Source organism: Lontra canadensis, unplaced genomic scaffold (assembly GCF_010015895.1).
Source record: "Lontra canadensis isolate GAN:19392208 unplaced genomic scaffold, GSC_riverotter_1.0 scaffold45, whole genome shotgun sequence".
Taxonomy (NCBI): Eukaryota; Metazoa; Chordata; class Mammalia; order Carnivora; family Mustelidae; genus Lontra; species Lontra canadensis.
This window is the reverse complement of record NW_022631039.1, coordinates 12683161-12711134: the sequence shown is the minus strand read 5'-3', so window position 1 is coordinate 12711134 and position 27974 is coordinate 12683161. Positions and strand designations below refer to the sequence as shown.

At 40.4% G+C, this 27974-nt stretch overlaps 1 protein-coding gene and 1 pseudogene across 1 annotated transcript; both read left to right on the top strand.

Moving 5' to 3' along the window:
• The first annotated feature begins 1432 nt into the window (after window positions 1-1432).
• LOC116876267 (protein sidekick-1-like) lies at window positions 1433-26011 on the top strand. The gene is made up of 5 exons (XM_032872318.1): window positions 1433-1574; window positions 6895-7054; window positions 18073-18179; window positions 20294-20441; window positions 25938-26011. Exons 1-5 carry the CDS (start codon window positions 1433-1435, stop codon window positions 25972-25974), a joined length of 594 nt encoding a protein of 197 aa, XP_032728209.1. The 3' UTR covers window positions 25975-26011.
• Window positions 10437-10560, top strand: LOC116876585 (annotated as a pseudogene).
• Window positions 26012-27974: the final 1963 nt, after the last annotated feature.

The following is a 27974-nucleotide window of genomic DNA, read 5'->3' as shown; positions in this document are numbered from 1 at the left end:
CCCTGGACTGTGGCTCCTCGGGGCAGGGACCAGCTGTCTGAGACTCTCAGGGAACGCTTGAGCCAGGGACCACAGGACATTAGCAACCATGAGCTCCAGGCCATGCCTCTCCAGGGCTGGACCCTGTGGGTATGAGGAGGACATGAAGGGTCTTCTGGCTCTCAGAGGGCAGAGTGGCAACTGGCCTTGCCGTGAAACTTGCAGTCCCCCACTAAGACATGCTCGAGAGTATACATGTGGGAAACCCACTATGTTTTGTAGTCCTCATTTCAGTTTTTTAAAAATTATGTTTAAAATGTATGTATTTGTTTAATTGCAGCTACCTTCTGCGCTGAGATTTCTGATACTCATTTATTTTATAAAGCAGTGGTGGAAATATATAAAGTGACATATAGAGAGGTTGGCTGATTTTTTTTTAAGACACACAGAATATGATGGGTCTATCACTGGAAAATATTTATAAATATTTCTGATAAGCTAGGAGAATGAAGCCTGAGAACTCACTCTGGTGATAGAGCTGCCTCCTCCTTCATTTCACCTGTAAACAGCAAGGGCTTCTGTAGGTGGTCCCAGAAAGCACAGTTTGCATCAGCTTGTCCTAAAGCATATGGAGGACTCGCTCCAGAGAGAATTATCTTCTAGGATCATCTCACGTCATTGAAGGGTCACCTTTCCATACTTGTGTATTTAACTGTAGTAGAACATACCTGATCATATTTACATTTTTACCTCAGAAATACACTTGAAATGCACAGCTCTTGCCTTTAAAAAGACAAATATTACTCTTATGAGAAAGCACAACACACTGTGAGATTGAAGCCCCGGCTTCAGTAGGTGTGCCTAATGACCTGCCAGCAGCAGGGATTTGAAGGACTATATTTACCAGAAAAGGATCTTCTACCTGTATTTTTCAGAATAGGTGTTCACAAATGATGCATTATGCCCTGTGCTTTTGTTTCTCACTGGGATTTGAAAAATAAAACTTTCCGTTAGCTGTGAATTCATAAGCTTGGGGCATGAAAATGTTTGAATTTGATATAAAAGAAGTTTTGAAAGGAAGATTAGTGGTTTAAACCAAAAGATTAGTCACCTTGGGAAATTCAGCTGTCGAAAAAGCCGAGTTCAGTAATAAAAGGTCCTGCTCCAGCTGATTGCTCCATTCATGCTACGATTCCTAATCCTTCCCGCCAGACCCTTGCCTGATCGACAGCACTGATTACCAAGGCCTAATAGCACTCATCGTCACTTTACCAGAACGTGTGGGGTTCATCTGCGTTAGACACCCCTCATCTGTGGTGCACTTGGCTCCTTTGCTGTGTGGGAGAAATAATAATTACTCGTATTCATTATCACTTTAAGTGGAGGAGAAAGGTGAGGTCCTAGAACCGATCATGATTACGTGGGCCTACCTCTCTCATTGGCAGAGTCACGGATGAGCTTGATGTTGGACTCTTTTGGCAACCAGCGGTTGATTCCTATCCATTCTGCCATGAGAGAGTTTCTGGTAGCAGACCCATGGTTTTCCATGATGGAGCAGATAATTAAAACCCATGGCGAGCTCAGCCTTCTTCAGGGTAGGAAAACCTGGGGCCACAGGACGGGGTTCTGCTTTACAGCTGCCTATTCCCCGCTTTCCCCCAGAAGTAAATGATCTTTGCTGTGGCAGATGGTTGTGGTCCCCTTGTAGATGAGCAGAAGATTATCTCCATATCAGACAGGTAAAGTTAAATCCATTTACATTATATCAAAACCTTGAAAGTCCATTTGGGAAAGTGACCTCTACATCATAAAATGGTGATGTTATCTCAAGAGAGCATTATGTGCATTCCCCTCCTTTGGCTGGCCCTGAAGTCTCTGTTATCCAGACAGACGAGACTCTCTTGTTCATAACTGATTTCTATTCTATTTAATAGTATTTGGAAATGGAAATTTCAGAGTTTTTCATAGTAATTCATCCCAGGGTCTTACAGTGTTCATTTTGTTAAGGACAAAGAAGCTGGCTTAATAATGTCTACTCATTTTTCCCAAGAAGAGGGAGAACTGTTAGTCATTATTTGGAAAAACACACATGTGCACACATACACACACACACACACACACATATACACACACACATACGTAAGTACACATGTACACAAACCCCTCAACAAGCATGAGGTAGACCACTGACTTTCCCCCAGCTCCAAGTTTGATGATTTATTTTAGAGGTAACTTAATCATTTTTGTCTTTATGGATCTTTTCAGACTTTTCTCTGTTCTGTTGAAGGTATATAAGGATCACATGCTTTTGTCAGGGTCTCTGCAGACCTGAATAACCAACCCTTCTGTCTCTTATTGGTCACCAAAGCTTTTGAGCTCTGTTGCCTTGATGCCCTCTGAATTTCATGATCTGCATGTTTCAGTGGTAAATAGTTCTGGGCTCAGAGCAATAACCCTGTTATTCTGCACACTGATCTGTGTCGTGTAATGACTGGCGCCTACACACGTAAGATCCCAGAGCACGGACGCATTTGCCTCCCTTTCTCCTACCATAAATATTAGTGTCTGCACTAATCACACTTCTGTGATCATTTGGATCACAAGATATTTGCTTGCCAGCTGTATGAAACTATTCTTTAAGAAGATTTCTTTTCCTGCTTGTTCTGAATATGCAGCGTAATTTGTACAGAGTATAGACGTGTTTACTAAACTATGAATTCTAGGAAAAAATGAATTATGGTATCATTTACATTTAAAATAGTCATATATTGATACTCTGTCGATTGTAAAACCAAATTCACATCCTTGAGTGTCTATTTTGAAGCCTTTTTTCTTTCAAAAGATGTATTTTCTATTAGTCATTTTTGTAGGACACGGGAGCCATATGAAGTGGTTAAATATGGTGCACATGGCAGGGCACTAATGAAGCCCTGAGCTTAGTCAGTCTCAAGGTTTCAAAGCTGTAGTCATCACACTTCAGCCTTATGAGGCCATGAAAGCAGCCACTTTGAGCTGAAGTATGTAGCAAAGAGGGACCCTGGACAGGCTGTCACTGCTGGTGGGCAGCCTGGGGATGCCCTTGCAGTGTAACTCGGAGAGGGTGGTGTGCCGCAGCACCTTGGGACAGGACGAGGATTGACTGCTTTCCTGTCTCTCAGTCACAAATTTCAGTCACATTGCCGGACACTTTGCCACCTCTTGTCCTGCATCACACCTAGCCTGTATCCTCTTATGGGACAGCAACTGTGCCTTATTCTCATTGTATTCCCAGCACTAATAACAAAATGTGTGTGTGTGTGTATGTGTGTGTGTGTGTGTTGAACAGAAAATCATGCAAGTCAGAGACCTAAGAATCTTTCTTGATACCTCCCTCCCTCAGTCCCATATTTAGTCCGTCACTAATTTTCTATTTTGCTATGTAAATACTGTTTTAAAGCTACTCATTTCTCTCCATCTCCACCCTACAACCACTACTGTTACCTTGGCCCAACCCCCCATCACCTTTGAGAGCATTTGCTGGGTCACCACAGTGGCCCTAAGTGGTCTATTCCCACCACTCTGGCCCCTCTTAATTCCTTCTCTGTAGTGTGGCCAGATGAGCTTTTAACAGCACAGCCCCTTCAAAGGCTGTCTGCTGTCCTTCTGTAATAAAGGCTAATCATCATTATCATCATAATACTGGTAGTACTTTGACCAAGGCCATTGAATAGTGGTCATACAATTTATCATTCACATAAGGACACTTTTGAATGTGAAGTGGTGCCATTGAAAATTCTACAGGGATGACATGGAAATAAGGATCTTTGCTTGCCTTGCCTGCAACAACCTATAAGAAGGGCCTAGACCTTGTTCACCCTGCTTCCATTTGCTCTGTCTTCCATGCGCCTATAGATCTGCTTGTTTTTCAGTGTTTGGTACTTCCCAGGGTTACTCACTATGTTTGCTACCATCACAGGGCCTTTGCACATGATATTACTTGAGTTTTTGAATCCTACTGCTCTTTAGCTTCTGCATAACATCCCATTGACTAGGCTAAATCTTTTTTTATAGGCTCTTACCACATTCATGAGTGCAATTTAACATTAGTTACCTGAATGAATAGTAGTAAGAGATTGGCAATATTCTACTATCCATGTACCAGTAATAGAATGTAGTGACCAGCACAATGGCAAAATAAACTCTGTACAGTTGGCCCTTGAACAACATGGGTTTGAACTGTGTAGACTCACTTATACATGGGTTGTTTTTTTTTACAGTACAATACTATAAATGTATTTTCCATATTATTTTCTTAACATCTCTTTTCTCTAGTTTACTATATTATACAGTATATAATACATACAATATACACAATATGTGTTAATCAACTGTTTCTTTTATTGATAAGGCTTCTGGTCAACAGTATGCTATTAGTAGTTAAGTTTTTGGGGAGTCAAAGTTGTATGTGGATTTTTGACTGTGGGGATTGGTGCCCCTAACCCCTGTGTTGTTCAAGGGTCGACTGTGTTTAAGTAATATGTATTGGGGTGCCTAGGTTCAGTTCGTTGAGCATCTGCTTCTTGATTTCGGCTTTGTTCATGATGTCAGGATCCTGCGATCGAGCTCCGCGTTAGGCTCCACATTCAGTTTGGAATCTGCTTGATTTTCTTTCCCTCTACCCCTTCCCCCACTTGTGCATGCACATTTTCTCTCTCTCTCTCTTCTCTCAGATAAGCAAATCTTAAAAAATTAAATTGTATATATTAAGGACAAAAAAACCCAGTTATATGTACTACAGTTTAATGTAAAAATACCATCTTAGTTTTAACACTGTTAATATGCTATTGATGCTTAAATTGTTAAAAATACAGTAATTTAAAAGCCCAGTTTAATAATTCCACAAATTTATCCAAACTTGAAGTTAAAATGCGGGTTCTTGAGATTTCCTTAAGGAGACACCCATGGCATTTAGAGTCATTATGTATACTATTTAGGGATTCCGTATCAGATTATCTGAATTTAAATGGTGATTTCACAACTTACTGTCTGGGTGGCATTGAGCAAGTTAGTTTCCTTGGGTCTCCCTTTACCCATCTGTAAAAGGTATAAAATGGTGACATCTTTCTCATGGGACTTTGTGAAAATTGGATAAGGTAGTGCATACAAAGCGCTTAGCACAGTTTCCAGCACATAATAAATGCTCAGTGACTACCAACTATAACTGTTATCTGTGTTGTTGTTATTCTTTTTATTTGTTCAGCAAATATTTTATTCAGTATCTACTTTGCCTCTGGCATTGTTCTAGGTGCTGGGATTCAGAAGTAGTCAAGAAGAGGGCATGGAGTGTGTTGGGATAACCCATAAGCATTCTTAATTTCGAGATCTTGTAGGTGTTGTGACTGAAACAAATGTCATGGTTTGTTGGGGCATGGTGGTGGGGAGAGGTTTTGTCAGCTGGAAGGATGAGAACGAGTCATCTCATACAGAGCAAGGGGTATGTGGGGATGGGAAGGAACACACAAGAAGGCCCCACATAGGAAGAGGCTCAACCTGATTTCAGAGTTAAAGAGTGTTCATGTGTAAGTAGAAAGGGTCTGGGGCGAGGGAGGCAGGTGTGTCAGGGGATTGTATTCGTAAAGTAAGAAACTAGAATTCTGTTTATTTTAGTGTTGAAGAAAGAGAAACCCCGTGTCCTAATCAGGGTCATGTAGAAAATTAGTGATGGGCCCAGAACTAGAAGCTAAGTGTCCTGTGTTCATATTTATGGTTTTTTTTAATGGGTTTTTCTTACTAATTTTTTTTTAATTTTATTTTTTATAAACATATAATATATTTTTATCCCCAGGGGTACAGGTCTGTGAATCGCCAGGTTTACACACTTCACAGCACTCACCATAGCACATACCCTCCCCAATATCCATAATCCCACACCCCCCAACCCCCCTCTCCCCATCAACCCTCAGTTTGTGAGATTGAGAGTCACTTATATTTATGTATTTTTAATTATTGAAGTGTACATAGAGAAATTGCACAAATCTTACACAGAATAATATTCTATGAATTTTCATAAAGTTAAGTGCCCTGTGTAATCACATTGAGAAATAGGTCCTGGCCTGCTTGCTGTAAGCCATGCTGTCACACCCCTACACCATCCCTATCCCCCAGAGGTGACATTTATCCTGACCTCTAAGAGCACAGTTTAGTTTTGCCTGGTTTTGAGCTTTCCTGGACTTCGGGAGGGAACCATATGCTGTAACTTCTTTCTGTCCGGCTTCTTTCATTCCACATGTGTCTGAGATTCAGTGGTGGGTGGGGGGGTGTGTGTGGCAATAGTTGTTGCATTCCCATTGCTGTGTAGGATTTTAGTATATCAATACACACAGGTTTTCAGTTTTACAGCCTGGTGGAATGCTCTGAAGAGACAAGGGGTATGTGTGAGCTAGAGAAAGAGATGGAAGCTGGATGGCGAGTCCTGTCATTTATGTATGCATGTTAATCTTGCTTATCCTAGTTACTTTTTTTTAACCAACTGAAGGTTATATGAAGAAATTTCTTTTAGAGCCTCCATGTAGACCCTTGGTTGTTACTTTGAAAATATAATGCCTAGTTAAAACCAAGACTTGCATGACCAGAGACTGCCCTTTATGCCCCTTTGTTAAACAGATATTAATCATAAATGGAAATAACTTGGATGAACTTGTCCGATGTTTTCCAATGATGCTGATCATTGAGCTTTCAGCCTTCTGAAATATCATCTAAGGTATTACATGTTTCTAAGGGGTCAAGGATTATTGGCTACTTAATTGGGCCAAATAGCCATCATTTATACTTCTTTAAAAGTAGGTCTGTTTAAATAAGTGATTGATTAATTGGACGATTGCCATTTTCATGTGTACTTCATTCATTCTCTCTCTTTCTCTCTTTTTAATATTTCAGAAGATGTTGTGCCGTATTTTAAAACAGAGCCAGGCCTACCACAGATTCACCTGGAAGGCAACCGCCTTGTTCTCACCTGCCTTGCTGAAGGGAGCTGGCCTTTAGAGTTCAAGTGGATGCACAATGACCGTGAGCTCACCACCTACACCAGCGAATATAAGTAATTGACTGCTTGAAAATAAGATTCCATTTCAAGTTGATGTGTTTAGAATATTTGCCTTGTTGGCCATAATAGCACAAAGAATGAAAATATTTTAATGATTTTCTAATGCATTAAGATTAAAGGAATAGAATTAATTAGAATGTGATTTAATATTCTGATCTACATTGTATTTACACCTAGGAAGTCTATCATTATATTTGTAAAAGGAAGCCCGTTAGTGAAATTACCAGACTAAAAAAAGCTATAGTTACAGAGGAATGCAAATAACAGCTTTAGCATGATAAATTTGCTGTCTTGTGGCAACAGCCCCACCCACCAATATTGTTCCTATTTAAGGAGCATGAATTTTTAAACAGAGATCTTTAAATCTGTAGCTTCTGGAGCTCTGAGCAGTCAACAGAAAATTTACCTGGCTAACTTTTAGAGTCAGGATGGGAGAAGATGAAGCTGTGGGGGAGGGACATGAGCAGATCCTCTCATTCCAGCAGCAAAAAGGAGGTTGCGCCAGGTGTGGGGTGCAGGAGTGAGCATGATGCTGGGGGCAGAGAACAAGCACTGGGGTTGGGGGAGGCCGAGATGAGGTCACATGCAAGCTGTGGCTTCTCCCAGGGCCAACAGTACCAGCTTCTAACCCTCCTGGTCTCCTGGCAGGGCTCGGGTCTTTCAGGTTTAAACCTATTTAGCTTCCATTTCTATGGGAAGGTTATGGTAACAGTCGCTATAGTTCTGAGTAGGACAGAGAGTTAGTGACTGCCTAAAAAGTCCCAGAGGTCCCCATATCAGCAATATCATGCTCTTATTTAATGGAAATAAGAGAATTGGTTGTCCAGAGGTATTTTAAATAGAGTAATGGGCTTCTCAACATGGCTCGGGGGTGGGGGTCATAGCCCATCACTCACTCCCTTTGAAAGTCAGAAGTTAGGGGCATCCGGATGGCTCAGTCAGAAGATCACGTGACTCTTGATCTCAAGGTTGATCTCTACACTCACGTTGGGTGTAGAGATAATTTCATAAATAAGCCTTAAAAATTTTTAAAAAACAGTCAGAGGTTGTAATATGATGGCCCGTGAACCACATCCAGCCTGCCCATACTATGTGGTATGTCTGTATTTTAAAAATCAGTTGAAAATATATATGGATATACACATGGATATCTCTCTTAATTGCTTGCCAGCATTTAACACTTATAAGATTTCATATAAAAATCCACTTTCTGGTCCCTCTTAAACAGTCAGAAGGCCTGGCCACCTGGCTCTGCTGACCTACACAGAAGAACTGTGCTTTGCTCAGTTCCCTTATCTACCTGCTCTTTGTAGACATAGAAGTTTGTGACCTCCTCTTTCACTATTAGGCCTATACTGTCAGAGTATCTGCTGTTGTAGGAACAACTAATCATAATAGTTCAGAGTATGTTGACATCAACAGACCCAGGTTTGAATCCCAGCTCACCACCAGTTAGCATCAGCTAACTCAGGCAAGCCAGGAATACCTTCAAAATGGGGATGATCATACCTCATTTGTGGTGTTATGAACACTGAAGGGCTCTAATGCAGGTAAAATGGTATATTTTCTGGCCCACAAGCAATCTGCTAATAAATACGAGTTGACATTGTATATTAGTATAATGAGGTGTTAGGGATTTAGTTTTGTAGGAGGGGCGTAAGAAAGGAGAAGACAAGCAAGCTTACAAAGGAGAACGATGTGTGAGTAATGGGCTTTAGCAGCAGGTGTCTTGAATTCAGATATTTCTATTCAACTCCTGTGTGTCATTTTGGACAAGTGCCCTAACCAGTTTGATCTTGATTTTCTCATCTGTAAAATGGGTGTAATAGAAGCCGCCGAAGAGAGTTCTCATAAAAATGAAATGACATAATGCTTTGTATGCCCCAGGAAGAAAGGAATGAAGTTGCAGAAGACTCCAGATTGTTCTTCCTATAAAAAGTAGTAATATGGATGATCTATAATGATGGTCTTCAAATTGGGGAACATGGCCTTGGATAGTGGCAAAGGAATTGCTTTCTAGATATTCAGTTTCCATATGTGTCTTTGCTGATGTTGAGCTGGCTGAGAACATGCCTCTGTGTGGGCACTATGGTTCTCTTTTCCTGCCCTCTTTGTGCTTTCTCCCAGTTCACAAAAGGAAGGCTCAATTTCCCTGAATCTTCCTGTGGAATTGCTTCTCCAGGGTGCAAGACAAGTGCGTAGTTCAGAATTTTCGGCTTGAACAAAATGTTGGCCTCTTTTAAACAACCCCAGAAGAACTTCTTTCCTTTTACATATTCTCTTTAGGGGAAAGTAGGATACTAGAAATGGGATATTTTGATCAGTTTTGGGTTTTTAAAAATTTAGATATGTTGTGTAGATGAGCAGCAGGAGCTATACCAGTTTTAACAACCTCCCCCCTCCTTTCCATTCTCCAGCTACTGTCAGAGATCATATTGTGCTTCAAGGAACAGGTAATGAGAGCAAAGCAAAGAGTGTGTGCAAGGTAGACCCACGGCAGGCAGGGGCATCTTGTTTTATCTAGGTAGCAAACCTACAGCTGTGCCCTGGGGCTTGTCCCCTTACACAGAGTAGGACAAGAGTATTCGGGATTTGTTAGAAAGAAGAATGAAGTTGAGAAATATTCTTTTATGAAGCACAGTCTGGCTGCATTTTCCCTTCCTCTGAGATAAGAGCGTGGTGAGGCCTCAATTGGAGATCTGAGGAAGAATGAGGTAAAAAGTGCTGTTTACTTTGATCAGATCCGTGTTCTATCTTGATATAGAAGGAACATGCACAAGAGGAAAGTTAGGGCTTTGTATCTTCTCAAACATTTATTCAGAGGACACCTTCATTAACTTTGGCAAAGAAGATTATTTAATATTCTCAATCCATACCCATTTTTTTATTACTTTCCTGTGTTTTGCTTGCCGCTGTGCTCCAGCCTCTTCTCTACTTGTTTATTTGTTTTTCCTGTGTACTCATTGGATTTAAATGAACACCGAAATGACCACAAATACGTGGTCAATACCTTCTCTTTGTTGTTAATTTCTATCCAATTCTGTGTATTCTAGTGTTAAATAACTTCCCAGTCAATGAAATTTAAAATAATTGAAAAAACAAAAACAAAACCTCAGCCACTTTCCTTTTATTAAGAGACATTGTCTTTCTAAATTTTTAATGCCTAATAATTGTATTTCAAAATTAACACATTTATGTTGTTTTGATTAACTGTAATAATTGCAATGAACGTGTAATACAGAAGACTTTTTATAAGCACTTAGGATCTTTTGATCAAAGGACATCCTGTTTAAGTTGCCATTTATATGTGTATTTTTATTTCAGATAAGTATGTTGGATAATCAATAAGTATCTTTCAGGCATGAAAATAGGTTAGAGCTTTACACAGTGGCAGTATCGTAGCCAATGAGGTTTACCCGAGGCGTGATTATTGCTAATTGAAAATAGGTCAGAATAAAATTCTATGGGGTAAATAGATTAACAATTCAAGTTCAAAGAGTAAAAAATAAAAAAGAACAATATGAAGGTTCTATCTGTTAAAGAGTTCATTATTAAAAATGGATAATGTGGATTTCAAAATCATTGTTTAGATTCCACTGGATACATGTAAAACAGCAGGGTAACAGTTTTGTTTAAAATGCTACATCAGGGTCTCCTGGGTGGCTCAGTCAGTTAAGCATCTGCCTTCGGCTCTGGTCATGATCCCAGGATCCTATAAGTGAGTTTGGCATGGGCTCCTTGCTCAGCGGGGTTGCTGCTTCTCCCTCTGCCTGCCACTCCCGTGGCTTGGGGACGCTCTCTCTTTCTCTCAGACAAATCAATAAAATCTTAAAAAAAAAAAAAAATGCTAGATCAGGGGTGCCTGCATGACTCAACTCAGTTAAGTCTCTGATTCTTGGTTTCAGCTCAGGCTCTAATCTCAGGGTCCTGGAATCAGGGAATCCTCTTGTGTATACTCTCTGGTTCTCTCTCTCTCTCTCTCTCTCTCACACACACACACACACACACATAAATAAATCTTTAAAAAATTGCTGAATCATACACCATGCCATTATTATACATGCAACTATTCAGATTTATGATGAAATAGTTTTGGTGTTCACTTTAAAATACACAAAGAGGTGGGTTTGGTTTTTTTTTTTTTTTTTTTTTTTTTTTGCATTGCTCTTTGCATTAGCAGATTTACCTGTTAATTTGGCACCCTCTGGATAACCCACAGGAAGGCAAAGCATTGTGGGTCTTTGAAGCAAGATTGCATGGGCCGTTCATTATACATGGATCATTACAATGAGACACATGCTTCATTCCCATTTCACTAGAAACTTAGTAAGAAGAAATGGGTTATTCTAAAGCAAGAATGGTTTGGGGTAGATGTGATAAATTATATTCTGTTCACTGAGGGCTTCAGACACTCAGATGGGTTATCAAGGATCCATTGTATTTTGTCATCATTTTTTTTAGACATAAAACCTGTCCCAAAAATCTCATGCTATTTTTTTAAATTACTCTTTCATCTACTTCCTTCCAATAAGCACCTTCAGTTGTCATATGTTAACCTTCAGGAGACCATTCCCAGTCTCAAATTGAAAAACATGGCTACTTTATGAAAATGGTAGCTGTTTTCTCACTGAAATTGAGTCCTTCTCCCCCTACCCCCACTTTGTGTCAATAGAAAATAATAATCCTATAAAGGGCACATTGTATAAACTCAGCTTTTCTAGCTTTGACCAAAAATAACATTTTCTTTGCTGCTTGTGTTGCAAATTGCACAACGAATTTCAGTGAGTTTCAGATGATTTTCATATTAATGCTTGTATCCACATTTAGGCAGAGGTATCTGTATTGGCAAAATTGTAGTAGTTCAGCAATTAAACCAAGTTTACATAGCTGATATAGGCAGATTTTTTTTTTTAGAAAATATTTATTTTAAATTATTTTCTACTTTGAGATAAAAAATTATATTCAATATGAATAGATAGATATCTAAGCCAGTAATTTCTTAGTGGTAGGCATGATATTCATTGTTATAAACAGGAGGGATAATTGGATACTGTAAACTGTGAAAAATCTTATCATCTCCTTAGGAGACCTATCTCTGTGGTTCACTTTCTGTGACAGTATCAATAATAGAAGTTTGATAGATGATGATGATTTTTTTTATTCCAGTAAGAAAATAGGAATGGTTAAGGAAGAAAGTAACTTTTTTGTATGTCTTATAAAAAGATGAAAAGATTCACAATATCAATAAAAATTATTAAATACCTGGGAATAACCTTTATAAGAACCTACATGAAGTGGAAAACTTCATTAAGAGATATGAAAGAGAGTCCCAGATAGGAAATCTAAAGAGCCATGAAACCAGACAAAATATATGAAGCAGTTGTGTTTAAGACATTGGACATCAAGCAGCCAAAGGTGGTGATGCCTGAGAAACAGAAAATCAGTGGGCCCTCTGATTGCCCCAGCTTTAATGCTGTGCGAGAATTTCCAGGCTATGGCCCACACACGGGGGTGCACATGTGTCTGGAGGACTCCTGAGTTGGAGAGATTGGAGAATCCAGGGAGATCGAGGCAGAGTACCAGAGAAAGAGGATTAGGTATCTGTAGAGGTGTATTGTTGAGTATTAGACACAATTTTCATCAACACATTCATGTGAGGAGATTCCCCAAGGCCCAGGAAAAGACTGCCCAGAAGTGATGGTAGTTCTTCCCATGCTCACCACGTAGGGCTGGGTGGGGGGGCCTATTCTCACCAGCCATACCAAAAAACCTCATAATTTATGGGGTTATTGAGTAGAGGATACAGAATGATCTTAGGTCTGTAATGAGAATTATTAACCCTTGACCAAATGCAGCTCTAATCCTGCCTGAGATTTTATAAACAAGACCGGAAAGGGGTCAGGTGACTTTCAAGTATTTTTCAAGCATCAGAGAGTAAAATTTGAGAATATTTATAGAAATACAACAATATCCAGCACCAAACAGGGTAAAATTCACAATGTCTAAAATTGAATCAGAAGTTATCAGGCACATAAAGAGAAAGGAAAGCATGATCCATAAGGAGGAGAAAATTCAGTCTATTAATCTCTTAAGCCAAAGCTGACACAGGTATTAGAAGTAGCAGGGAAAGATATTGAAACATTATAAATGTATTTCCTGTGATCAAAGCTAAATACATACATGAAAGATATTAAAAGGCAGACATCAAACTTCTGAGGACAAAACCTGTAATGTCTGAGATGAAAAACACATTGGATGGGTATTAGCAGATTAGACATGGCAGAAGAAAATGTTAGTAAACTTAAAGGTACAGCAACAGAACTACCCACAATGAAAGGCAGTTAGAAAAAATAAAAGGGAATCAAACACAGTGAAATGAGGACTAACAAGTTACAGGACAACTTAAGCTAGACAACTCCAATGTATGTGTGATTGGAATCCCAAGGGAGGCAGGATCAGAAACATTTGAAGGAATAATATTGAAAATGTTTCACAGTTGATGAAAACTGTAAACCCACCAAGGCTGGAAGCTCAGCAGATGCCAGGACTGGACTTGCTGGCCAGAGCAGTAAGGAAAACCAACACAGAAGAAATAAAAAGGCATCCTAAGTGAAAGACAGAAAAATGTCTTTTTTTGAGGGTGACACGATCACCTATGTAGAAAATGCGGCATTTTCTATTAAAAAAGCTGCTAAAACTAGTAAGTGGACTCAGCAATGTTACAGAATATAAGAACAATTTTTAAAAAATCTTAAGACGCTGAGCCGAAGCATCTCATTATGCTTTATTGCTAAGCTACGGGAAAGACTCCTCTACTTATTTTTGTTTTGTTTTGGTTTTAACCTGCTCTGCTCCCTACTCACCAAAAGGAAAGGTCTACTGAATTGAGAACTCTTTTGTTAGGTGACATGTAAACAGTTGCTTTCTTCATCACCCCCATGAACTGAGTGTGACCCTGCCCGCATCTTCCCACAAAGGGCTTAGTTCCCCCAAGTTGTATGGCTTCAGTTTTCTTGACTTGGTTTATCGTCTTTCTTCTGTTGGCTAACTTTCCATTGGCCCTGTGCTCTAGGAACTGTGCAGCTCACCACAATAACAGTTATATTTTTGGCTCACGTGAATTAGTCTTGAACATTTTGGCTAAAATAAGTAGAATCCCTCATAGTCCCACACTGCTTAAGGCTCTGGGTCCTTTTATCTTTTTCTTAACATGTTTCAGCCTGGATTTTTCATTTCAGTATTTTGTTTGTAAAGAAAGCTGTGGACTGATCCCACTTTTGATTATGCTTTTTTAATTTCATGTAGGAAATTTATAAAAATAAAATTGAAAGTCTATTTATCATCACGTCTCCAAAAGAAGAATCAAAGTAGTTCCACGAAGGATATAAATGACTTACAGGGTTTTTTTTTCCCCCCATAACCATTTTTTTTTTTCCCTTTGAATGTAAGATTGGGCTCTGGGCCAAGATATGGAAGTTTATTATAGGACTTGGTTGTTTATTTTCATGCAAAATAGATGTTTTTATACCAGCATAAAAAGTTGGAGTTGTAGGGGATAGTCTCACCTGGAGTGGCATGAAATGGATGTAAGACCCCCATTCAAAGAAAAAAAAAAGCTTTACATCTAATTTTAAGGGGCATGAAAATTCTCTCTTGGATTGAATTATGTTGCCTGACCTGAGAGGGAGAAATGCAGATGTGCCTTCATTATTCAGAACCAGCATAGGTCTGTCGACCTGTGTCCTTAGTCATAGTATCTCACTGTTGCTAGAAGATCTGCTCCACAGTAACCTCTCTGCACCCAGGCAGTATTTTGTCAGACATTTTCTCAAATTTTAGTGTTTCGTGTTCAAGAAAACTCCAAACAGGTTCATTTATCCCAGTTTTGAGGGACTGTTGATTGCCTAATGATTCTTAGTGCTTTACCAGGAAACCACGACTTTTAAAAGAGAGATGACTTAAAGAGGCATTATTTGGGTTTTTCTGTGACCATGGTGAGTGCCTGATAGCTTCAGAAGCTTTTCCAGCTGAAATTATTTTGGCTTTGTCCTGTAGTGTAGACATTTGGGGAATTCTAGGACCAGCCACAAAAACAAACTTTCGTAGTGAAATGGAACAGGAAGCTGTTGCATGGACATTGGGTTGCTCTTAGAATCAGTCACCAGGCAAGCTGGAGACGGGGCAGGAGCAGAGTGAGGTGAGCTGCTAGAGCCAAATCAGCCTGAGAGCCAGTCCTGTGAGAGTCCTGCTGCTAGTTCAACTGGAGCCAGGGTGCTGTTGTTGGAGCCGCTATCCTGACTGGCAGTGGACGCTGCACTGCTCCCCTGGGGCCCGGGCTCCGCTGCGCACTGGCACCGCTGCTGTTAGATGAGTCCTTTAGCCCCGTTCCTGTGCATCACCAGCCTCAGACCCCAAAATCCAGAGTACGTGTGGCCAGTGGTCACGCATCATCTCCTACCTGTGTCCAGGGATCTTCCTCCACCGAGACTCCGAGTGGAAATTCTCCAAACACAGGAAAATGGCATAGATCCCAGGCAGACAAAAAATGTCAAATGTTCACTCCAGGCAGGGCTAGTCAAGTAGTTGTTTGTGGCCTGGAATAGAGCTCGAGCCCTGGGGTGGTTCTCATGGCCCATCTTGAGAGGCATTTCAGAACTGAGGTATTCTCCTACTTAGCATGAATGGACATTTAAACCCTTGGTTTTGCTGTGATTTTGTGTTTGGTTTTCTTTAATTTGCTGTTCCTGATAATGAACTAGCCCTGGTAAATGTTCTCTTGGTCTAGTAGAATTCTGCCTTTCTACAGTGAGTACAAACATTCCCTGCTGTGTTTATTTGAAAAAGGAGCAGGCATTTTCTATACTTTAGTGGCATATGGTGCTAAGATTTTATCATACTTTCTTATAAAGAGCCAGGAAACTTTCTCTGCTTAAAAATGTGTGTTTATAAACAATAGGCTTGCAGTGAATATTCCCATCTGTTAGGTGAACATAATTTGTGTAGGAATTCCTGTAATAGGTGGAGTACTTTGCAACTTTTTAGTATATTTTTTCCCTGGCGAGACATTAGACTAAAGAGATGGTACAAAACAGCATATGCCTAATATTCATTTTTGTATCTGCTCCTCCCTGTGGTTTGAAAACACTACTATTTTTGTGCATTAGTACATGAGATTACTATAGAAATTCATAAGAATTTAAAATCTATTTAGGATACTGCAAAAAAGCAAGAGAATGGAATGGATAACAATTATTTAAATATGGAAATGTTGCAAATGATGAAACTGTTCATGTCATTTTTCAAGTATGTACTCCTATAACTTGTGTTATTTCATTTCCAAAAACTTTTGTGGACTTCATTGTAACTTAATCTCAAAACTCCTCCTTATTTATAATCATGGTATCTGACAGTTAAAGCTGCTCATCTTTCTAGCCTTGATTTGCAATTTAAATAAATGGCATTGACTCTCTGTGTTCAGTTTGATACTATTCTTATTATCCACACTAATTAATTTTTTGAAATGAGCCATTGCCCAGAATGAAATAAAATTTTGAAGATTAAAACTCAGTAATTTTTTTCATAAAAGATTTTATTAATCTTGTGGGAATATCAAGATCATTATCAGAGGGAAAACATACTTTGATTAATATTTGCTTAGTGCTGAATGACCTAGATTGTCCAAATGTTTTATTCACTTAAAAATTATGCCTTTAAGTTCCTTTTTCAGGTTGACTAATTGGACATACTTGAGTAAAAAGATGAGCAATCAGTTGAATGTAAGCAATTTCAAGCTATGCTTAGGAACTGAGCCAAGAAAGCGTACCGTTCTTGGTGCTTTTTACCTCATTTTTAAAAGTTTCTCTGATTATCCTTTGTGAGAAGTATTCTTAAATTGAAGATAACTATTAACAGAACATCTTTGTAATAAAGGATAGCATCGCTGAGTTTTCTCTTTTTGGGGAAATAGGCTACCATTTGATTGGTTGTTAGCTCTCTTTTTCTTTCTTGTGGTAGGCAACTTCCTTTTTGTAAAAAGTGTCCAGGACTCAGCCTTATTCTTGATTTGTTTTTGAACATGGCCTAGAAACCAATTAAAGAACTCTCTTAGGTCTTATGAAAGGTTTGGGCTCTGGAGCTGTAACACTCACTTGAAGTGGTCCTTAGGTATAAATTGTACTTGCTTATGGATTTAAAAATATCCTAAGTTATAAAACTAACAGTAAACTGAAAGCGGGGCTTTTATGGAATCTGTATCTTCTAACTACTTTTTTTCCTTCTATAAAATGTTACTGAAGTTTTTAGAAAGGCATTGATTTGAAGGACATGATTACTTACAGTCACATAGCATTGAAAAATACCAATGAAGTCACCTTTCAGTTAACCACAACATTTTTAAAGTTAATGTCAGTCCACATGCAGAGAAGGAAGCGAGGGAAGTGTGTGAATTGTTTTGGCAGGAGAGGGGGTCTATAACTGTGAGCACAGAGGGGAATTGTGTCACCATGTCGCTGCTCTCTTTGCCTTGATGACCCCTATATCTCATCCTGAAAATGTTATTTGAATTTTTAGGTAGAGTAACATGACACATTATGTAAAGTTTATTGCCAGGTCTAGAAATGACTTCTAGAGATTCTGAGAGAATTATAAACACCTTTTACTGAAAGGTCTAGTTTATGCATAATGACCCATAGCTATTTTACATTTGTCATTTCGTCAACGACTTGTGAGTGTTGTCTACTACGTGCATGGCAGGGTGCTAGGTGCCAAGAGCAAGTGATGGACAAGGCAGATCTAGAACCTAGCTTGGGGTACTACTTACTGACAGCCTTGCTGGGGAGACAGACATCGATGATGTAATCTCACAAATGGCAGTTGGTGAGTGTGTCGACCAGAGAAGGATTGCACAGACAATAATTTACCAAAAATAAAATATTTGTTGAGTACTTGCGAAATGAGATGCCAGAGCTACTCTAGATATAGAAGCATTAACACTTCTTTTTGGTATTTGGCAGGTATATTATCCCGTCTTTACAGAGGCTTGATGCTGGGTTTTACCGCTGTGTGGTGCGAAACAGGATGGGAGCTCTCTTGCAGAGAAGATCAGAAGTTCAAGTCGCATGTATGTGTGCATTGGAAAAGTCTCTGAATGATAAATAACAGAAACAAAATGTCTGTGGGGAATGCTGATCAAAATCACTTTTAACCATTGTAGGAATCGAGATTCTGTCTTGGATTCTCTTTGGAACAGAATAATTGCTAAAGGTTTTGGGAGATAAGTAAACAGGCAGTGAGGCTGGTCCAATGGTGGTGATGGGGCTAATGAGGTCAATGCCCGCCCTGGCCATCCAGCAGTCAGGGGCTCTGTCAGGCCCTGTGGAGGACAGAAAACAAAGTATTAACAAGATGCCTTCTGCTTTATGATTAGCTGCTCTTAGCATTTCTGATACTCAGATTCAAATGTTTTTCAAATAACAAATTAAACCCAGTTAGGTAAAATTTTGTCAGTTCAAAATTAGTTCTTTCCAGTGATTTGTTTAAAAATCCTTCAGCTACACAATAAAAAGTAGGTGGATAGTAATGCCCTAGATGGCATTACTGTTAGTGACTTGATGAGGTCTCTGTGGGGCAGACCCATTTGGAGTAAAAGTAACTGAGGGAGATACCAGACTGCAGGGAGTTTGTGTTTGATGTTGTATTTGGAAGGAATTGGAGACAGGCTGGCCAACACAAAGCACTTAATACTTTTGCAGTCCAAAATCTGTGAAGGGTCAGGTCTGTCTAAAATGGCCTTTCTGCTTTATTATGTTTTGAATTTACTACCAAAATGTCTTGTCATTGAAAAGAAAGCAGTATTTATGAAGCTTTAAGTTACATGTTACTATGTTATGACAGATTTCAGAGAACTCTAAGGAGTTCCTAAACTGAGCTGTCAACCAATAACTAGAATGTTTTCTTATTTGTTTTTTTTGACCACAGGTAAGGCCTATAGTTTTCAGCATTACTATATCAAATAAAATAATTGCTCACTACTCTACTATTCTGTAATTACTAGTGACTGAGTGAGGTACTGGTCCTGTATACATTTAGTTATGTTTTTAATTAGGAAGGCTCAACTTTTCTGAATTGTTGTAAAGTTACTCAGCTAAATTTTTCCACAGAATAACTGAGAACTTCTATTCAATTGAATAATTGAAAACATAATTAATACATACAAAGTTTAGATCAGTACCCCAAACATATTTGAATAAGTTAACAGCTTGGAATTTATTATCATGTATTAAATGCTATATGTAATATTATTTGGGGCTTTTTTTTTTTTGGTCAATTATTTGTACCCTTGTTTCTATCATTTATCTCTGGCTCTTTGATGTTCTCTTCTTTCTCTTTTCTCCTCCTTTTTGATAACAAGTTTCACTCTGAAAATAACTGTGACTATTTTCCTAATCTGTTTCATTAGTTTCATTTCTTTCCTAGAATATTAAATGCTGCTTATTACATAGGAACTAATTTCCTTTGAATAAAAACATGCATAGATAATAGAGATTTTCTATGGATTATTCCAAATTTATATACATTGAAAGGAATACACATATGCCACATGTGTGTATATGCATATATCTGTATCTAAGCATAATGTAGACATTTTTCAGAAGTTTCAAATGTTACTAATTTAAAAATTGGCCTCTTACACCTACATTCTAATGACTGGGGTTTTTTCTGTGACACCCATTTTTAAAAAATGCTGTTTACTGGTAGCACAGGGACTGGAACAAAGCCTGCTTGCCCCAGATTAAAGGAAACTGAACCGGGCAGCGGTGGCTGACTGGGTGGAACCAGCCTGAGAGACAGGGGAGATGGGGGGAGCTGCGGGGCGAGCTGCCGGCACTTCTTTCCCATCTCTGTGGTGGTGGGATGCTTTCCCACAGTTTATTCCAATATTAAAATCAGTTGCAAACGTTTCATTGTAGTGTTGCCGCGACACAAAGACCATGAAGTTCTGCTGATTAATGCATTTTGTGGGCACTTTGGAGGCACATGGCTCTGCCTCATGCTTCGCTTCACCCCCAGATCTGCACTCATCAGCATTACTGCTCAATCTCTCTTGTCTTATTGCTTAATTATAGCAACGTCGGTGACTTTGCTGTAATGTGTAGTTATTTCCATCTTTGACCCTTCCCCCTCCCAAAAAAAAAGAGTTTTCTGGAACTTAAAGGGTCTGATTTTTCTCTGCAGATATGGGAAATTTCATGGATACAGACCAGAGGAAAATGGTGTCTCAAGGACATGCAGTAGTTCTCAACTTACCACCCATCACCAGCTGCCCAAGACCGCAAGTGACCTGGTTCAGAGAAGGGCACAAGATCATTCCCAGCAACAGAATGTAAGTTGCTCCAAACTTTAAAACACAACTCATTCCACTTGTTGGCACCACTGACCTATTATTTAATGAATTTCACTATATCAGTTAAGCCTTGAAAAGAATAATGACCTCGTCTGGTAGTCTTCCCCCAGTCCTTCTAAGCAGCTTTTTGGAAAACTTGGCTTGGAAATGTTTAAGCAGTTTAAAGCAATCGTCGTGTCATGTTACTCTTCGGGATGCTGCGTGCCCAGAATAAAGCGTCCTTACTTAGTCGTTACGGTCTGTTTTTCCCTTTCTTGAATGCACTTTTTGAGGTGTCATTGTCATCCCTGAGTTGTGTTTAGCTCCAAGTACTAATTTAATGAGTGCTGGTATTTACTTACAGAGCTGTGGGGTTTTCCCCCCTCTTTTTACTGAGCCATGTTTGATACTACTTTCTCTGACAATAAAACAGTAATTACCGCTTATTTCTCTTTATCCTTTTATCCTACCGTGACAGTTTTATTTCCCTTCATCTAATTAGTGGTTCGCCCATCTATTGCAGAAGAGTTGCTTTGTGATTAGTTAAGCATTATTTCAAGGTGTTCCTGCCTATCCCACATTCAAGGTATTTATCTAATGCCAAACAGATTTTCTTCATTTAGAGCTTTAAGTGATTAAAAAGAACATTTGGTATATATTTCATAACTGGGCATTCTGCAATATAATTTAAAGATAATGTACCAAATATAAACATTTCAGGGATGAACATTTCTGAAAGAATCATGAAATGCTTATAAGCTTGGGCTAAAAGTCAAATACTTACACTGTCAGATGGTTGCACTCATACAAAAATTCATGAGAAGAAAATGGTTTTGTTTTGTTCTGTTTTTCAAAACAGATATGTATATAAAATAGTTTGCTGGAAAGGTTTTAAATGTAACTCTGAAAGTCACTGTGAGATGTCAACTTGCTTTCTCCCCTACCTGCCCATCCATCGGGTCCCTTCTCTAAGCCAGGCTCCATGGCTCTTCTGCCGGGGCCTCTGAACCTGCTTGACGCCAGACCATTCTTAGCCTTATTGAATACATGTTTCTAGTGTTATTATCGGAACAGGAAAAATATTGAAGTGTATAAAGGCCATATTTAAAAATTTAGTAAAAGTACTAATTACAGTAGAAAGTGAGATAACTGCTTTCCTTTTTATTAAGAGTTGCTTGGATGTCCACGTTTATATTGATTCCAATGATAATAAATGCCTCTCAAGGTAGGTGAAACAAAGAACAGGGATCAATTTTTCATTCTTTTAGAAGGCTGTTAGGCTGAACAAAAGGCAGCTGAGGTAGACTCTTGCAAAATATTCTGGAAGTTTCTGCCATTGAGCGCACTATGGGCTGGGCCAATTTGGGATGAATGCTAGGGAAGGGTGGGTGCTAGGGAGGGTGGGTAGATTGAAATAAGCTTCCTCTCCAAAGTTGTTGCTTCTAAGTAATGTCAGTGGGAACACAGTCCGTGGTAGAAGGATTAGTCTAACTCAGCAGCAAGCAGCTGTACAGGCTGTCACTTGTTGACTTGCCGTCTAGCCAGATTCACAAGGCAGCATTTATTCAAGAAGTATGGAAGGAGATAGAATGAAATGACAGCTCTTAATTTTATAAACTTTTCTTTTTCTACTTGCAGATTCTTGTTAAAACCGTTCAATTCCTGGCTAGCCGCTAATGTAAAGATGCTAAGTAGGCTTTAACTTAGTGTCCCATCAAACAAATGATCTGCGAAGCTATTGATAAATCTCCAATCTCAGTAGAATAATGCACCGGTGATCTTTTTTTTTTTTTTTCCTTAGGAGATGAGATGAGATGAGGCTGGTTATGGATATTTCCACATTTTCAGGGCCTTTTGTTTCATACTTTCCACCTCATCATCACCCCCATATTTATTAAGTCCCTGCTGTGCAAGATGTCATAAATCAGTGCCTGTGTGGTTTTCTTCCTAAGTTTATACATCATTCGAAGATATATTGCGTTACACTTCTAAGAAAGTTTGGCTTTGGATAGCAGTTGGGAGGGAGGGCATTTCTGCATGGCCCCTGCCCAGACGGTTGGCAGACAGGAGTCAGATGGCGTTAGATCTGTTGTGCACCACCAGAGGTGTCCTTTAAAAACTGAAACTTTGGCTGAAAGTGTTTCACTCTAGGGAAACAGGTCAAGCTTCTATACCTGTCAGTTCCCTAACATGGCTGTGGAGATGATCCATTGCCACGAGGAGGAGGAACCTCGTCTTGCCAGCCCCACCTCTTTACTTTTTTTTTTTTTTTTAAGATTTTATTTATTTACATGAGAGAGAGAGAGCATGAGGGGGAGGAGCAGAGTAAGAGGGACAAACAGGCTCCTCCCCGAGCCCCAGGCCCTATGCGGGGCTTGATCTCAGGACCCTGAGATCATGACCTGAGCCGAAACCAAGAGTCTGGACACTTAATGACTAAACCACCCAGGTGCCTCACCACTGTGACCTTCAGAATGTGAGCTTTTGGCTTACAATTAAATGATTTTTTTTTTCATTTTCAAGGAAAATAATAATTCTAATGTTTCCTAACTTGAAAAGTTAGTTGAATTGCCTATTAATAATTTTAACAGCAGCTGTTATTGAGTACCTACTTTAAACACATCCTCCCTGATCCTCACAGCTGTCTTCCGAAGAAGTATAATTAGTTGTGCTTCTAGAGATCAGACCGAGGATTGGGAGAGGTTAACCAGCCCACTCAAGGACACACCGCTGACCAATGGCAGAGCTGGGTTCTACCCCAGGCCTGTCTGGCTCTGAGTCTCATGCTGTCTTCTGCATCACACTAATTCTTCTTTTCACTTTATTTTGCCAAACCTTCTTGGTGCTTTTGATATCTCTTTCCCTATACTTCTTCTTTTCCTATTTCTCCCTTTTTAGAACACCAGTCTTCAATTTGAAATACTACAGGTTGCCGTGAGCCACAGCCACACACAGACACATTGTCCACCTAGCCCTGAGCCTGCCTGCAAGTGTATTATGTATTCGATGTATCGGGTCTGTAAGTCCTTAACTTCAGAAGTTTTTAACAAAAGAGAAGGCAAACATGGTTATCCAGTTAAGGCGTGGGCTTTATGAAATTCAGAGGCCTCGTGGGAGGTAAGGTGGAAATGATGTGTGTGTAGCACAGGGTGGGGGGCAGCAGGCCAGAGAGGGCAGTTGCTGTGTGCAAAACCCAGCACCCAATCCCTGACAGCCTCTTTGTTCTTGAGCTACACACTTGTGGAAGGAAGTGGTTTAAATTGTGCAGCAAAAGGAGCAGCAAAAATCTATCACCATCCCAGAAAATTAGCTGAAGTGAATGTCCCCATGGTGGGTGTGAGCTGCTGCACATTCACGTCAGAATGAGGGTAAAGGAAAAACTCACTAAGTTCTGATTGCACTTTGGGCTTTTCCCCCCATTCTTTTGCCGAGTAGGGCATACCACATCCCAGGTGCTGTGCCAGGCACCGAATATGCAGCAGGAAACAAAAGAAAGTCCTTGTCCTCAGGAACCCTGTCTCCAAGTAGAAGGAAACAGATGACATGCCAGCTGGTGATAATAGTAAGGAGAAAATGAAGCAGGGGCGGAGTGGGGAACGCAAGGGTCAGCTGGGTTGCTGTAGATGTAAAGTCAGAGAAGTTCTCTCCCCTAACCACCTCTTTGAGCAGAGACTAGAACAAGTCTGGGGAGGAGGCCTGGGGTAAACCAGTGAGAAGAGCACCTGAGGTAAGGGAACGGCACATGTGTTGGAGGAACAGCCAGGCCGGAGTGAGGGAGAGGGCTGGAGAGGAGGTTTCTGAGCTGGTTGGGCCCGATTCCTAGATGCCAGTGACTTAGCCAGAGTGAGGACTTTGGCATTTGTTCTGAGGATCCGAGCAGAGCAGCAGTGTGATCTCCCTTGTGATCCTTCTGTTAGGAATTCTGTGAGGAATGGACTATAGGGCAGCAGAATCCGAAATGAGGAGGCCTAGTAGGGGTTTGCTGCAGTAGCTCAGGTGACTCAGGTTTGGGGAGGGCTGGTGAGAAGGGGCTGATACTGATATATTCTGAACGTAGACTGCGTAGGATTTCCTGCTGGATTAGCTGTGGGGTATGAGAGAAGGAGAGGAGCCATGGACAACGCTAAGAATTTTGGCCTTCACAGCTGATAGGATGGACTTACCATTTCCTGAACGGGAGAGACGATTTGCTGGCAAAGCAAGTTCTGTCTCTGTTTGGGGGTGGGTGTCTAAAATTGGTTTTGTACATGTTTGAGATGCATAGTAGGTGGTCACGAGGATCCATTTGTGAGAGAGTTGTTTATATCAGACTCAAGGTCAGCAAAGAGGTCTAGCTAAACTTGGGCATTGTTAGTATGCTCGTGATTTTTAGACCTCTTTAATGCTCCGTATGAAACACCTAAGTCAGTAAGCGAAGCCCAAATAGTTCATCGTATCAGCTGAGATGCTCTTGGTCACAGGTCACAGAGGATGAGTCTGACCGAACTAAACAACCATGAACTGGAGTACTTGAAGAATTTCAGAACCAAGCCAGGAGAAGGACGGGGAGAGGGGGGGACCAGGGTGGGGAGATGCATACCGGGACTGTGCTCGAGGCCAAGGCGCAGGGAGCCAGTCAGCACTTTAATGGCTTCCCAGGAATGTGAGGTCCAATCTCCTGGAACTTGTAACTGTGTCACGTAACAGGGCTTATGGGGAAGAAGGCTGTAGAAGCAGGAGGAGACTCGTAAGGTGGGAAGGTGGGACAGAGGAGGAAAAGTGAAGTCTTAAGATGAGCGGAGGTGTGTTCAGTGCCGTGGGCCCACCGTGCCCGCTGCTCGCAGTGCTTACTCTTCTCACCTTCAGACATGAGCTGGTGAGAGTCACAACCCCGAGTGGCATGTTAGGTCGTTTCCTCCAGGAGTTTCAGTGCCCCCTGGGTACTGGCCATCGAAAACAATCTTGTTCTGAGAACTCCATCTTGTGCAGCAGATACACACTCCTGGAATGGCTGAGTGTGTGAAAAGATGTGAAGTAAAGTCAGTAATATTTGTAAACTTCCTCACCAAAAGTGGGGGGAGCATAACCTTGAGGAAAAATGCTATTGATGAAGGAGAAATCTATCTTAGAAAAGGCAAACTATACTTCAAAAGAAATGAGACTAAGTTATACTCAGAATTTTGAATAGGTAATTATAGGTTTTATTAATCTAAGAAGATGAAAAAAATGCGTATTTGTTTTTCTGATTTACTGAATCCAAATAGTTTGCTATCTTTGCATGTCAAAGGTGAGAATAGCCTTGTCTTATAAACATCGTCTAATTTGATAATAAAATTGTTCTGTTATTTTGGTTTTGATATATGTTCTTTGTTTCCTTTTATTTCTCAGAATGTGAAATGTGAACATTGATGTCGTGCAATATTTCTCCCACCTCCAGGAGGTAATTTATGTCGGCAGTTATCAGATTAGGACGCGAAAACTTGTTTTGTACTGTGCTACTCTCTGGCTTAATTGCAGGTTCTTGTGCTCAGACTGCGTGCGGCAGCCTACCTGACGGGAATGCAGAAGCACGGCGTACTTGTCTGTGTTTGCCGGGGAATGCGAAGTTTATAGGTTAAATATTTCAACCTCCAGTCAGCTTTTTGCAGGATGACTTGCCAGGGAAGATGTGAATTGTGAAGTATGGGCAGTAAACAGCATCCCAGGCGACGTGGAAACAGCCTGACTTGTAATTGTCCATGCTTAAATACTCGAATGTCCATTAACTTATTACCATTTCATTTCAATCGCTTCAAGAAAGATTTGTTTAAATTAGCGCTTGTAGTGGAAGTCACAACTTAATGCTTGAATGAAGTAGATCTGGTTGTAATAATATTTTTATAGTTAACTGGGCTTTCAAAATAATATGCTTTTAAAAATTTTATATTTTATAGGCATTTTGTGAATGTTTATAGAGTATGTCTATACATGTGAATTGAGCCCTATTTGCTATAAGTGAAAAAGACTAGGAGATGTGGGCTCCAGACCTGCTTCCATCATTAAGTCCGACCTTGGGCAAATTACTTTCTCTGCTTTGCTTCCATTTTCTCATGTCAAAGTGGGGAAGGTGTGCTAAATGACCACTGAAGTCCTTTCTGGTGTTCACACTCAGCCACGCTCGTGGAAGGGTAGGCCCGTTCTGCCTCTCCCTCTCCTCATGCATTCAGTAGATATTTACTGAGTGCTAATTTTTTGCCAGGCACTGTTCTAGCTGCCAGGGGCAGAAAGGTGAATGAGGCATTGAAGGTCCCGCTATCAGTGAGCAATGGCCTCACGTGGGAACAGGTTAATAAACAGGATACTCTCAGGGGAGGACAGGCACCATGAGGGATTGAACGGGGACTGGGATGGGAGAGCTGAGCGGGAGAGGGAGGGATCTGGTCGCTGCTCTACACTGGGTGGCCCAGGACAGCCTCTCTGGGCAGGCGACATTTAAACAACCACATTACTGAGGTATAATTTACGTACAACATGAACAGATTTTCAGCACACAAACTGATGAATTCTAGCAAATATCAGCCCCTTCCCAGTCAAGTTCCCTGGTGCACTTAGCACTCATATGCTCTCTCCAGCCCTGCCCACTAATCTAATTTTTATTACCATAGGGTAGTTTGTGTATTCCAGAATTTCTTATAAATGGGATCATAGAATATGAAATCTTTTGTGTCTGGCTTATTTCATTCAAGATAATTTCTGTGATACTCTCAGGACGGTGTTTAGTAAGAGTAATTATTAATATTTCTGGGTGCCGGCATTGTTTTAAGTGTTTTCCATGGAATGATTCGTGAGCTCCTCCCACCAGCCCAATGAGTCGTCCTGTTATTGTCCCCACTTGACTGATGGCTGCTAAGGTAGGGAGAGCGCAGCAGCTGGCCAGTGTCCTAGCACCCACTTGCCCTGCTGTGCTGACTGCTTTCTCAGCTTCTGTCTGTAGGGCGAGGAGCCTGCCCTGCATGGAGCTGGAGGACAAGTGTTCTTGGCAGAGAGGGCAAATACTTGCAAACCCAGGAAATAGCTGCTTGGGTTTGCTCAGCTGGAGGGACTGTTGTGCGGTTGGGGTGTGGAAAAGAGGCAGAAGGGAGTACGGGGGACACGGGACCTCGAAGCAACAGAGTCTGTGAAGGAACCTGGATTTATTCCATATACCGTAAGAAGTCTTTGTGGAGTTTGTATTTTTTTTTGGAAAATTTTTGAGATTGTGGTAAAATACATGTCACAAAAACTTTACCATCCTAACCCTGGTTCAGTGTACAGTTCAGTGGCATTAAGTACATTCGCATTGCTGTGTAGCTGTCCCCACCATCCATGTCCAGAACCTTTTCTTGTTCCCACACTGAGGCTCTGCCACCACTAAGTAACAACTCCCCACTCGGCCCTCCCCACCCCAGCATCTACTCTTCTGCTTTCTATCCCTGATTTTGATGTCTCCAGGGTTCCTCATGCGAGTGGAACCATGCAGTATTTGTCCTTTTCCCTCTTCTTTAATTAAACTTTGTATTTTGAGTTGATTGTGTA